A 12,762-nucleotide genomic window follows, 5' to 3' on the forward strand; every position below is an offset into this window, starting at 1 on the left:
AGAGAGCTTCAGTCTATAAATTCTGCTACTCCCAAGAACCCTGACTAATACATCCACCATGCCCTTGCCTCCCAGTGCTGGGATTAAAGCCTTGAGCCACCATACCCATCCCACGTCTTTTAACTGCCAGTTTTAGCTGCAGAGTCAAAATCCATTTGCATTCCTTTCCAAACAAAATGTGAACCGACCACCAAATGTTTCTGCTCGAATGTTGGCCATCTGAGTGACCCATGTCGGAAGCATCTCCAGTGTTCCTCAGAGCATCAGGTTACCAAAATGCTTGGCACCGTGCAAGCAGTAAAAGCCATCATCGTTAGCATGCAAGGCTCAGACACCACAACTAGATTCTGTCTCTAAATTGCAGGCTGGAGTCCCGAGATGCTTCACCTTAAATCTTATGAATAAAACCATGGATGAGTCAAGTTACTCGACCGAGAGTAAGAACATCTCCGAAATTGCTTCCGAGCCTCTAATCTTTCCTACGTGGCACTAAATCGTTTCTGAAAGAATCTCAGTATCCTCAAACCATAACTTTGTTATCTTTGACAGCTGGAGAAAATAAAGTCTCAGTAGTTACGACTGTTTGGACAGCAAAGCCCAGCATGGATTATCTGAGTCATTGCTGAAAGAGGACTCTGCAGAGTTAGGTTCTGAGAGAGGGAGGCGGGAGACGTTGTCACGCATGATAGGGATGGTTAAGAAAGTGGCCTCAGATGAACTTAATGACATCGTTGTCTGACGCCAGTTAGCTTGGCATACACACAGCTGCTTGCGCCTACAGTGAACAGAGAAAAGCCATGGGAAGGCTTAAGGGACTGTCTCCCAGTTTTCCTTTAAAAGGGTGGATTGGCTGCGGTCTTCCTGAGGTCCTGGAGGTCTGCTCTCACACTGCCAACACAGCATGGTACTGAGCTGACCCAGTTCTCCAAGACTATCACAGAGACAAGAGAAAGAAAGCACATCCAACCCTAGACCTGAAAAGGCATCTGTGGAGTGCCAGCTTGAAATAAGGAAAGTCAAGTTCAACAGCACTCTCTTGGAACACAAAAAAACGTGATTGTCAAGAAGTTGTGGAAGGACCATTGTCTTGGTTGTTGGTTGTTTTTGCTTGAAAGCTGTTTTGTACATGCATGTTACAGTGGTTCCTTTTCTGTTGCTGGGATAAAACATCATGACCATGGCAACTTATAAAGGGGGGGGGGGTTATGGTGGTTGGAGCTGGAAGCTGAGAGTTCGTGTCTTGAACAGAAAGGAGAAAGCAAGGAAATAGCAATGAATGGTGAGAATCTTTAAACCCTCAAAGCCCGCCTGTAATGGCGCACTTCCTCCCACAAGCCCACACTTCCCAAGCCCCTCAAACAGTGTCAGCAGCTGGGAACAAGTGCCCAAATGCCGGCGTCTAGAGGGAGCATTCTTATTCAACACACCACACATGTGTTTGTATTTTGCAGCTCAACATTTCCCTGGGAGGGGAATGGGTGTATGTATCCTTTGGTAAACTGTTTGGTTTCCATGTGTGAGAACCTAAATTTCACCCCCAGATCCCATAGTTCAAAGGCCAGGTATGGTAGCGCATGCTTGTAATCCCAGGACCACGGAAGCAGAAACAGGAGCTCTCTGGGATTCGCTGGTCAGCCTCTCTAGTGAGAGACTCGGCTTCAACAATAACAGATGAAGCTTCCAGGGGAATGTCACTCAGTGATGACCTGTGGCCTCCCCATGTACACACACACAGTCACACAAGAACACCTCCCCACTCACCCACACAGACGGCCATACACAGTCCGGCAGAGGCTAACCGATGTGGCCAGAAGCCACATTCTGCAGGGCACCCTGAAATGCAAACCAGTAGAAGCGGCTCTTTCTACTGAAGCCGGGGGTCCCAAAGTGAGATCCCAAAGTGCCGAAACTTCAGCAGACGGTAGGAGAACTGGCCACAATAGCCAAAGGAGTCGATTCCCTTTTCTCAACACGCTTAGGAAAGGTTTAGCCTCTTTGAACAGTTCAGGAGACCCGGAGGAAGGAAGAGCCACTCTCCATGACCCGGCATCTAAATTCCATGTCAAGGACACACTGATCCTTGGTGAATCCCACAACAATGAGTTCTCTGAGAAAAGTGCATGGAAGACAGGGACAGTGGCTGTTTTAGTCAGGTTCTAAGCTCATTACGGCGGGGAGCGTGGTGGCACGCTGGCGGGCATGGTACTGGAGAAGGAGCTGAGAGTTACATTCTGATCCACAGACAGCAGACAGACAGACAGACAGACAATGGGCCTAGCATGGGGTTTTGACACCTCAAAGCCATCCCCAGTGACACACACTTCCTCCAACAATGCCACACCCCCAAACCTTCTAATCTTTCTCAAACAGGTCCACTCCCTATGGATTAAGCATTCAAATATGAGCCGACAGGGGTCCTTCTCATCCAGACCACCACAGCGGTGCGTGCTGGTAAATCCTGCTTGCTCGGGAGACCGGGGCAGAAAGATGACAGGTTCAAGGCCTGCCAGAACAATGTAGCAGATTCTGTCTCAGAAAAAAAAAAGAAAGGGGAAGTTCAAACCATTGATAGTCCTAATCAGTGCTTCTGAAGTTTGGAGAGCAACACCAGGTAATATTGAAGAAGCTCAAGGTCTACCTTGAGAACGGGCGTGTCCCACAAACATCTGTACTTGAGGTTCATCAGCCTCTATCTTCTCCGAGCCCGCATTATTTTGCTTAATCTAATTTCAATGTATCTAATTCAGATAATCTAACTTCAAGTAAACGTTCAACCATTGCTAGTTGACTGAGTGGTGCCTGCTCCTCGTTGGGCAGGTAGAATGCAGAGGTGGCTTAGAGTATGGAGCCTGGACTCACTGCCTGCTGTCACCGCGTGGGTCTCTAACCAGCTAGGTCCACAGCCCAGCCTACTATCTCTGGGCTTTCATTTCGTTTGCTCTTAAAATGCGAAAAATGACGATTCCCCTCTGCTGAGGTTCTGCTGTGGTGAGCAAGTCGTGCATGTGTTTCTCCTTTAGCACAGCGCCTGCACTCAGCTGTTAGCGCAGCGCCTGCCTCAGCTGTTAGCGCAGCGCCTGCGCTCAGCTGTTAGCGCAGCACCTGCGCTCAGCTGAACCACCTAAGTTAGCCTTGTGCTCGTCTCCGATGCCTTGAGCATCGTGTCTCTGACAGCTGAAGCAGGTAACACTAACCGGTCAAAATACAGGACCCGCACGGTTTTCTTTTTCATGTGGTTATGGCTTGTGTGCTTACATGAATGTTTGCTTGTACATGGGTATACATTTGTGGGGGTATACATGCACATGTGTGCATGTGTGCCTGAGGCTGATCTTGGGAGTCCTCCTTATGTTAAGGCAGGGTCTCTTGGTTGAACCGGGTGCTGTCAGATAGGACTGGTCTAACTAGCCCGATACTCCCGGAATCCTGTTTCTTCCTCTGGGATGACAAATGGTCCCCTGCCCACCCAGCTTCCCGGGGTCTAAACTCTGTCCTCACATCAGCTGACTTCTTTCACAGAAGGTGCCAAGCCAGCTCCCTGCCTGCCCGCTCTAGTGTTCTTAGGATTAACTGTTCTTGGCTGTGCGTTGTGAGCGCATGCTATCTGCTAAGAGAATAGCCCAGCTGACAACAGTGCAGGTGGGGGTCTCCTCTTCAGCCCACGCTGCATCTGCCCCAGCCCCTGCACAGCTGGGAAGGATGATGGGAATTAATAACTAAGCTATTCAAGAGATTCGACCTGAGTTGGTGTTGTCGTTGAGACCTGAGCACTGATCACATCCAGTGTGTATTTGATTGCGTCGAGCACTGGGCATCACTGTGTGCACAGTTAAAGCTACCGAGCTCAGGGTCAGTCTGAGTGAGTCTGTGGCCAGTTGGGGCATTAATGCGCTCAGTACCCCCAAGGAACTTGTTAAGCACAGGTGGCTGAACCCTAGCCCCAGACTTTGAGTCAGTGGATCTGCATCTAAGCAGGTGTGAAGAATTTGCATCCTATAACAGGTCCCCAGGTGAGTCTGAGGCCTCTGTGCCTGTGGCCACACAATTGGAACCACTGGCTCAGCTCACTTGGTTGAAGGAATCAAAGATGCAGATTCAGCCGCATCAAGGAAGCCACTGGCTCTAGGGGGCGCTAAAGGATAAAAATGGAATGCCCACTGGGGAAAAGCAGAAAGAGTGAGCAGCCAGGTGATGCAGTGGAGGCTACAGAGCCCAGCTGTGCGTTCTTTCATCCATTCACACTTGATCACCTCCTCCTTCCAAGACTACTTCCTTCTCCTCCTTCCCCTTCTTAAAAAGGATCTCATTTAGCCCAGGCTATCTTGTGATCCTGCTGCCTCAGCCCATAAGTGTTGGGATTATATATATTTTCCTGGGAAGACAAAAAGCAAATATCTATTCACCCCAGATAGGGGGGCCAGTGACTGAGTAGAGTGCCAACTCCCACGAGGTCATACATGGTAACCAATGAGTTTATTGGGCTCACTTCCAGGGCATGAATGATGGGTATGTTATAGAAGCTCAGACGACGCCAAAGCAGCTGTGGCACTGGAAGGTCTTACCCGAGCCTGGACAATGACATCCTCATAACTAGCTAGATGGAACCACACCCTTCTCCCCCAATTAGCCTTCTATGTGTCTTAGTACTCCTGAGACCACAAGCACTAGGGCAGAATCCCATACAGTTGGGAAGGGTGGGCAGAAAAGAGTGGCTGGAATCTCAGGTGAGAGTCAAACGACTCCTCCCTTTCTGTGCGGGACAGTCAGAAAGCTGATTTGGAGGGTCTCCTTGTGGCTGTCACTGCTGTTCCCTGACAGCGGCTGTTATGCCCAGGGGACCGTGTTCTGCATCAGCAGGTGTGTCCGCCAGAGTCAGCCTCAACACTGGCGCTTGGCTAATGTCTATTCATCCCAGAATTATATAATCCTAGAGGCTTGGGACTTCTGCTGCTCCTTTGGGAAGCTGATACTTGAATTCCGTCGGACTGCGACGGCCACAAAGGTCCACATCTTTGGGAGGGACCCCTTCCTGGTTGCTCTTCTAGTGTCTTGATCCTAAATCTCAAGAGTAGATGGCGGGGGTCATCGGTTTCGGAAGCGTGGTTGCATCTGTCCTTCATTGCTGTGTTGCGGTCACTGAGAGGCCACTGTCTGTTTGTTGTTGTAGTCAGTGAAAGGGGATGGAGGGATCACCCGCTCGGAAGAAAGTACTGGGAAAGACTCCAGTTGCCAAGTAAGTGACCTTGAACTCAGTCTGGTGGCGGGTTTGGCCGGTGTCTTCTCACGTCTCTCCAGACGCCTTTTCTGTGCAATTCTCAGCCATTTGTGTTTCCTGACCCAGCACCCACTGTGTGCCCCACGCTGTTGGGCTCTGCAGACACGGTACACAGTCTTCAGCTGTGTCACACCTCTTCTCTCTTCTTATGGAAAATTTCTTTCCAGCCTTCAAGCTTAAGCAGAAACGTCACCTCCTCAAAGAGGTCCTACCTAGGCCCTTCAGGCATCACCGCCATCTTGCTTGCTCACTTTGTGATGCTGTGATGATTCTCCTGCCTGTCTCCTGCCGCTTCTCACCCATGCCAGGAACATTATGGAGCAAGCAGGCGTTTCCGTTTTTCTCTCACTGCATGTGGTGCCCGGCGCACATTAGGAACTATCCTAGAACTCATTTCCTCAGTTACTTTATTCTTAACAGAGTGTTTTATATCCACCTGGGATCCTTCTTCTAAAAATGGGATCACTGTGCTGGGGATATAACTTGCTTAGAGAAAGCTTGCCTGACACACTCAAACTCCTGGATTCCATCCCAGCACCGCGGAAGACCAAGCACGGTAGCACATGCCTGCAGTCCCAACACTTGGGAGCCAGAGGGAAGAAAATTGGTGTTCAACACCATCTAATGACCCCCTAGTTTATAATCTGGCACTTCTTTTAATTTAAGTAGATATCTCTATAAAAACATCAGATACTCTTGTATTGATTTTAATAATATGAAGAAGTGCTCTACAAGCCTGGATTTTAGACTCAAAGGGCCTGGATCTGATCCTGGCTTAGCCAAGGTCTTTTTATGTTTTTGTTTTTGTTTTGTGTGTGGATTTTTTTTTCTGTAAGTATTTTGACAGATTACCAATCTCCCAGTCCCTCAGTTTCCACACTTAGGAGGATGTAGGGGAAGTAGACTCCATAGGGTCTTCCTGCCTGGATGAATCAGTACCAGGAAAGCATTGAGAACATTCCTGGCATGGAAGGCTCAATACGTGACTTAATATCAGCATAGGCTGCCATAACAAAACACCATACACTGAGTGGCTTAAACCATAGAGGTTTCTCCTCCCACACTTCTGTTGCTGGAAAGGCTAAAGTCAAAGAATTGACATAGTTCAGTCTCTAGTGAGGCTCTCTCCGTTGCTTCTGCCTTGGCTGGGTGCAGGGGTGGCAAGGGAAGAAGAGTGCCCCCTAGTGTCTCTTCCTATAAGGACGCTAGACCTTTGGAATCAGAGCCCCATCAGTAAGGCCTTATTTAACATTGAATTATTACTTTACTCCAAATACAAAAGGGAATCATTTCCATTAAACTGCTGGTAGGGAATGACCATCCTATATTCATACCATGTGAATCTACAGCATCATTTAGAATAGAGTGTAAAGTGTCTACTAGTAATGATTAGAAAACTTCTGTATATATGGGCAGGAGGAACAAGGAAAATCTCAGTGCCCAGATGGAGTTTCTCCGGAGAAGGGAGGGGAGTCACTACAACTGGGCTGTGTGAGCGGTGAGCAACTAGTGTGTCACCCCGCGTCACTGTTTCCTAGCACCTCATCTGCACGGTGCACGCAGAGCCTTGTGGGTTCATAAAATGAGGAACTGCGGGCACGGTTAAGAGGGGGACCAGCATTTCTGTTGGCCTGTCAGCTAGGAACTTCCCTGAACGTCAGGCTGTCCGTTCTGTGCCCCAGAGCCACCTCCCTCCAAGGAAAACCAAGATGCTCTCTACCCTGGCTTTGGCATTCCACATGGGCCGGATGTGGTCCTTTGACCCTCAGGTGACACTGCACAGCTGAGGACCTGAAGAGACTCTCGGTGCCTGGTCACACAGCAAGGACATGATAGAACTGTCCTCGAGCTAGGTCGCCGACCCACTGGGAGGTTTTGAGTCACTGCCAGATGCTGGCTTCTTCCACACAATTTGTGGAAGTTCCGGGGTTTGCACAGCATTGCAGGTTCCTGGCCTTCCCAAGGACCACCATGGTGGGAGGCCCCTTCATCCCAAGGCGACAGTTGCTCCGGCTTCCTGTGCTACTCAGGGATTCTCCTCCATGTCTTCTTAGCCGCTGCCACAGCTTTGGCTGCTAGGAAAGGACTAGGGACACGTGGCTGCAGGATAGTTTGAAGGGTGTTGGCCACCTCCAAGGACATTTACTTCCTGGAGAGCTGCAGCCCCCAGGAGCTCAGGCTCAGAGAGGCCGGTCCGCTTGTCTTCTGGCTTCTTTCTCAGAGCTCTGCTGGGTTCACTGATGCACAATGCCAGCTTTTATATCACTGCAGTTCTGCTGGGAGACTTCCCTCCTGGGTCCATGGCAGGACTTCATGAACCAGAGTTTGAAGACCTGAATTAAGGGGTCAAATGCGGCCCCATGGGATAGTAGTTAACTTCTATTGTTTGCTGTGACTTTCAAAGCTGCTGGTTTAAAGCCAGCACTGATGGCATTTCACAAGAGTTCATTGTCAAGGTCTCAGAAGCCTTGCGTGGAGGCATGGGACCACCAGCGCTTGGGAGGCAGAGGCAGGAGGATCACACGTTTGAGGCCCGTGTTGGCATGTAAAGACATGATGTCTCCCAGCTAGGAGCTCAGCAGTCACTAGTCCATGGGATGGTGTGTGTGACACTGAGTTCATCAGACTTCTCTTGGCCCTCCCATTTACCTCTGCTGCACCAAAGCCAGAGTTGCTGAGACCCATGTATGTCTGTAAGAGCTTGCTTGGGCCTCTGGTTGCTTTCTGCTGGGGAGTAAGATTTCTCTGGGGCTGTTCGGTCTCCCTCTGTTCTGCTTTTATATTGTCTGTACTGGTAGTCAATTGAGGTCAAAATATGATGAGAAAAAGATATCAACTTTCTGCCAGATTTTATTTGTTTTTATCTTTACTTTCATTTATTTATTTATTTAATTGCTACATGTAGTTACAGTTTTCCCAGAATCTTATAGGACTGGGGTTTTGACAGCCTCTACATTGTACGTGCCATGTAGAATGTCTCATTTTGATGCTGAAAAATGTCCATTCAAAACTAAAAATAACCATTAGGTTTTTTTTTTAACTGCCATGTCACAAAAGGACAGTTTCACATAAAACTATAAGGCATTATAATTATGAATTTCAAAATGAGCACCATCAAGAAGTAAGTCACAGACTAATTATGGGACACCCTCTCAACACTGGCCTACACATGCAAAGGCTTCATGAAAGGCTGGATCCGAGATCACACATACTGACATCCATACTGGTTTCCTTCAAGTGTTCTTGGTTCTGCTTTTTTACTGTATCGACTTCCTATTGGGTCACATTTTTTCTCCTGAAATGAACTCCCAAAGGTCCAGGCTTATATTTTCATAGCTTCAAATCCAGTGGAATAAAATCAGACCTCTTGATTATTTTAGCAAAGCTTTAATATCAGATCAGCTTCTGTCTTCAGTTATCCTAAACCAATCAGAGCTGTCTTCAACTATTGTGAACCAATTAGAGCTGTCTTTAGAGTATTCTGAACCAATCAGAGTTATCTTCAGCTGTCGTGAACCAATCAGAGCTGTCTTTAGAGTATCCTGAACCAATCAGAGTTGTCTTTAGGTTATTCTGAACCAATCAGAGCTGTCTTTAGAGTATCCTGAACCAATCAAAGTTGTCTTTAGATTATTCTGAACCAATCAGAGCTGTATATGCCCCATCACATACACTGTTGTAACTGGCCAGGTCTGGGCGACATGCCACATCCAGGAGTAGAATTAGTTTGCCTAGATTTCGTAGGGGTAACTGTTATTGCTACCCCAGCTTACAGGTGGGGAAGCTGCAGCTCCAGGGAGTTAAGTGTCTTGGTCAAAGTCATTTCTATAGTTTTACAAAGAATGGAGAGAGAGTATTTGCAGGGAAAGCATAAATGAATAATGGATTATTACAAAGATAAACACATAAATAAATGCCCCCTGCTACACACACCATGATGATTCCCCCCCCCATTTTATCCAAACTCTTTTCCAACATCTGAACATCACTGCTTTAACATATTTACCCCCTGCTGTTAAGAATGGACTTTCAGACACTAAACAGGGGCTTTGTTTGAAATTATGTAGACATCGAACTCCACAGAGAAGACGCCCTCGCCCCCAGAGCCGGAGCCTGCGGGAACAGCCCAGAAAAGCAAGGAGAACTCCTCAAAGGACAGGAAGTCAGTGGACAAGAAGTCCGCGGCCGAGACCAACAAGCAGAAGAGCAGCAAACAGGAAGCCAGAGAACCTGTGCAGTGTGTGCAACCTCCCGCGGTGGAGGCCAGCGCACTGCAGAACGGGGAGCAGACCCAAAAGAAGTCCGAGAAGCGGCGACAGTCCCTCGGGGGCTTTCTGAAGGGGCTGGTAAGTAGATGTAGTCTTCTTTCTCATTTCTTAGCTAAAGGACGAGGTATTAATCTCCAAAGTGGGGGCTAGCTGGAAAGCTGGCAAAAAGAAAAGGGGGCGGGGGAGATTTGTGTACACCTACTGGGCGTCAGGCACTGCACTAGGTACAGAGAGTAACAGACAAAAAAACAGGGGAAAGAAGATTTGTGTGCACCTACTGGGCGTCAGGCACTGCACTAGGCACAGAGAATAACAGACAAAAAAATAGGGGAAAGAAGATTTGTGTGCACCTACTGGGCGTCAGGCACTGCACTAGGCACAGAGAATAACAGACAAAAAAATAGGGGAAAGAAGATTTGTGTGCACCTACTGGGCGTCAGGCACTGCACTAGGCACAGAGAGTAACAGACGAGTTTGAGGTTAGAGGCAGGAAGGATGAGGATGCTGGATGGTGGGGACGGGAAGATCGAAGTAGAATGGGGGTGGTAGGCGGGAGTGAGACCAAAAGCCTATGCACCCAAGCCTCTCCACCCTGCTTGTCTGCAGTCCCGCTCTGCCTGCCTCCTAGCTGTGTGTCCTGGCTGAGACAGCCCCACGGTGCCTCAGTTTCCCCCTTTGTAAAATCTAGGTCATGGTAACAGCTGTAGTTCTATTTCGGTTTGCTTCCTGTTGCTGTGATACACCCCGTGACCTAAAGCAACGTGGGGAGGACAGGGTTTATTTCCACCATGGAGGGAAATCAGGGCAGGAACCTGAAGGCCGGAACTGAAGCAGAGACCTGAACGAGTGCTACTTCGTGGCTTACTCTCCATGGCTGGCTCAGTCTGCTTTCTTACACAACCTAGGACGATCTGCCCAGGGGATGGCTCTGCCCACAGTGAGCTGCCCCCCCCAACACACACAGCACTTAACAATCCAGAAAATGCCACCATAGACTCACCCACTGCCCAGTCTGATGGAGGTAATTCCTCCGTTGACACTCCGTCTTCTCTATAGTCGACAGGGTTAATATGGAGTATTTGAGGAAGGGGCCATGCATGGATCAGGCAGAGCTCTGAACCAGAGGAGGATCCTAGCACCCAGCCCTACTAGCTGCCAGCTTGCAGGCTGGACAGCGTAGTCGCTGATTGGCTACAAGAAGCATCAGTGTTGTGCAGAGCACTGTTTATCCTGTTTTGCCATGGTATGATATATTGCCTGCTTGTGACTGGCCAAAGCTAGACAGTTTGTGATTGACTGGAAGCCCAGCTATTTGCTACACAAAATACATTCTTCTGTTAGGTTTCGGTGTGTTTAGTCCCTCAGCCACACTGTACTCTGTGACAGAACTCAAAGAATCAGCCTCGGGCTGATGGCCCCTGCATCTTTAATCTGCCGGAGATATAAATGCTTGGTGGAGTTACTTCTTCACTGAAGAAGCAGCTGAGATTGCTGGGAGCAGAATTCCTTTTGTGATTGCAGTTTTAGGCAGAGTAGCCAAAATATTCAGATTTATCGAGGTTTATGTTGGGGTGTCAGCCCCCCCAAACCTCTCAGGATTCAGAAGAATGGCTATAGCAAGCGAAAACTGACTAAAATGGTCTGAGGGTAAATAAACTAACTCACGTGTCTTTTTAACATGTCCCATTCATTCTCCCTGTGCTCTCTCCAGTGCTCTCTCCAATGCTTTCTCGGTGTTCCCCTTTGATGTTCCTCTTTGTTGCAAGGAGGGGCTGCTCGTTCGTCCCGGCTGACTGGTCAGCTTAGCCCCAAAATAACCACACAGAAACTGTATTAATTAAATCACTGCTTGGCCCATCAGCTCTAGCTTCTTATTGGCTAACTTTTATATCTTATTTAACCTATTTCTAGTAATCTGTGTATTGCCACATGGCAATGGCTTACCAGGTAAAATTCCCAGCGTCTGTCTCCAGAGGATCTCTCTCTCTCTCTCTCTCTCTCTCTCTCTCTCTCTCTCTCTCTCTCTCTCTCTCTCTCCCTTCCTTCTACTGGCATTCAGTTCCGTTGTCCCCGCCTACCTAAGTTCTGACTATAGTACTAAACTGTGCTCTGTATACCTTTATGTGCTCTGTGCACAATCCTGTGCTGTAGGGTTCTACTTTATACTGAAGAAAGAGCTGCCGGTAACCACCTCCAATCCATGTGACATGTATAAATCTCAGCTCACGTGTGGCAGGAAATAAACTGTGCTCAAAGGCTAAGGATTCTATCATTTCTTGTCATGACATCCTGAAAAACAGGCATAATGGTGCACGCCTATAATCCTAACTCTCAGGATTGCTGTGAGAGCAGGGCTAACTTGGGCTAAATGGTGAGTTCTAGAACAGCCTGGGCTACCCAATGAGATGCTGTCTGAAAAATAAAACCAAAAAGAAGAATCTTAGAAAAAGAAAAAATGTAGAATGGGGAAAGGCCCGACATTGTTAGGGTCTGTAAAGTGGGCCTGTTAGTTGGGAGACGGGCAGAGTCAAGGGGGGGGGGTATATGTATTTTGATTTAGGTGATGCTAACATAATTGTATTTCTATTAATCCGAGCTCATAGAACTACGCAGAAAGGGCTAGCTTGACCGTGTCTAAGTTATACTGACATGAAGTATAATAATAACCACCTGCACACCTGCACACCTGCACATATCCACCTGCCACACTGGGACAGCAGTAAGGTACAGCCTCCACACGCCAGCCACATGCATGGCCCTGAGGATGCGGCAGGCAGAATCCACAGAGGAGGAAGATGCCAGATAAAAGGTAGTGAGGTCCCTTCAATTAGTGACGAGGGATAAATCGGATCACCGCTTTGTGAGGCAGTGGACGAATGAGTTGTTTGACAGTGGCTAGACATGAGGTGTCTAGAATGAGCAAGAAGAGGGCGTTCCCCACCCTAGGACAACTCCAAGTGTGTCGCAGTATGAGCCTGCTTCATCTCAGGAACAATCCTCCGAGATATTTGAACATTCTCATCTTAAAGGCAAAAAAATCAAACCATAATGTGTCTAAGATTTCACAAAACCAGAAAGCAGTGTCACTAGGTGTTGAAGCTGGACACCTACCCATAAATAGGACATATTGACTTAACACACTACCTAGCTCAGAATAAGTATGTCGTCCTTGCTGCTGTTGGTTTTTTTTTTTTTTTTTTTACTGACCGCTTCATGTTT

The 12,762-nt window shown here is 48.0% G+C and overlaps 1 protein-coding gene across 10 annotated transcripts in view; it reads left to right on the plus strand.

Moving 5' to 3' along the window:
* The window catches only part of Bcas1 (brain enriched myelin associated protein 1), an 83,230-nt gene that overhangs the window by 69,472 nt on the left and 996 nt on the right, over positions 1-12,762 (plus strand). For 6 of the 10 annotated variants that reach the window (XM_085696963.2, XM_048441184.3, XM_048441182.3 and 3 more), the window contains 2 exons: positions 5,168-5,233; positions 9,343-9,621. In XM_085696963.2, the coding sequence (XP_085553089.2) occupies positions 5,168-5,233; positions 9,343-9,621 (345 nt within the window). The remainder of the gene's footprint in view (positions 1-5,167; positions 5,234-9,342; positions 9,622-12,762) is intronic. The other 4 variants (XM_085696962.2, XM_085696964.2, XM_085696968.2 and 1 more) reach the window with 1 other exon arrangement.

The sequence above is a fragment of the Myodes glareolus genome, chromosome 10 (genome assembly GCF_982192425.1).
Source record: "Myodes glareolus chromosome 10, mMyoGla1.1, whole genome shotgun sequence".
Lineage (NCBI taxonomy): Eukaryota > Metazoa > Chordata > Mammalia > Rodentia > Cricetidae > Myodes > Myodes glareolus.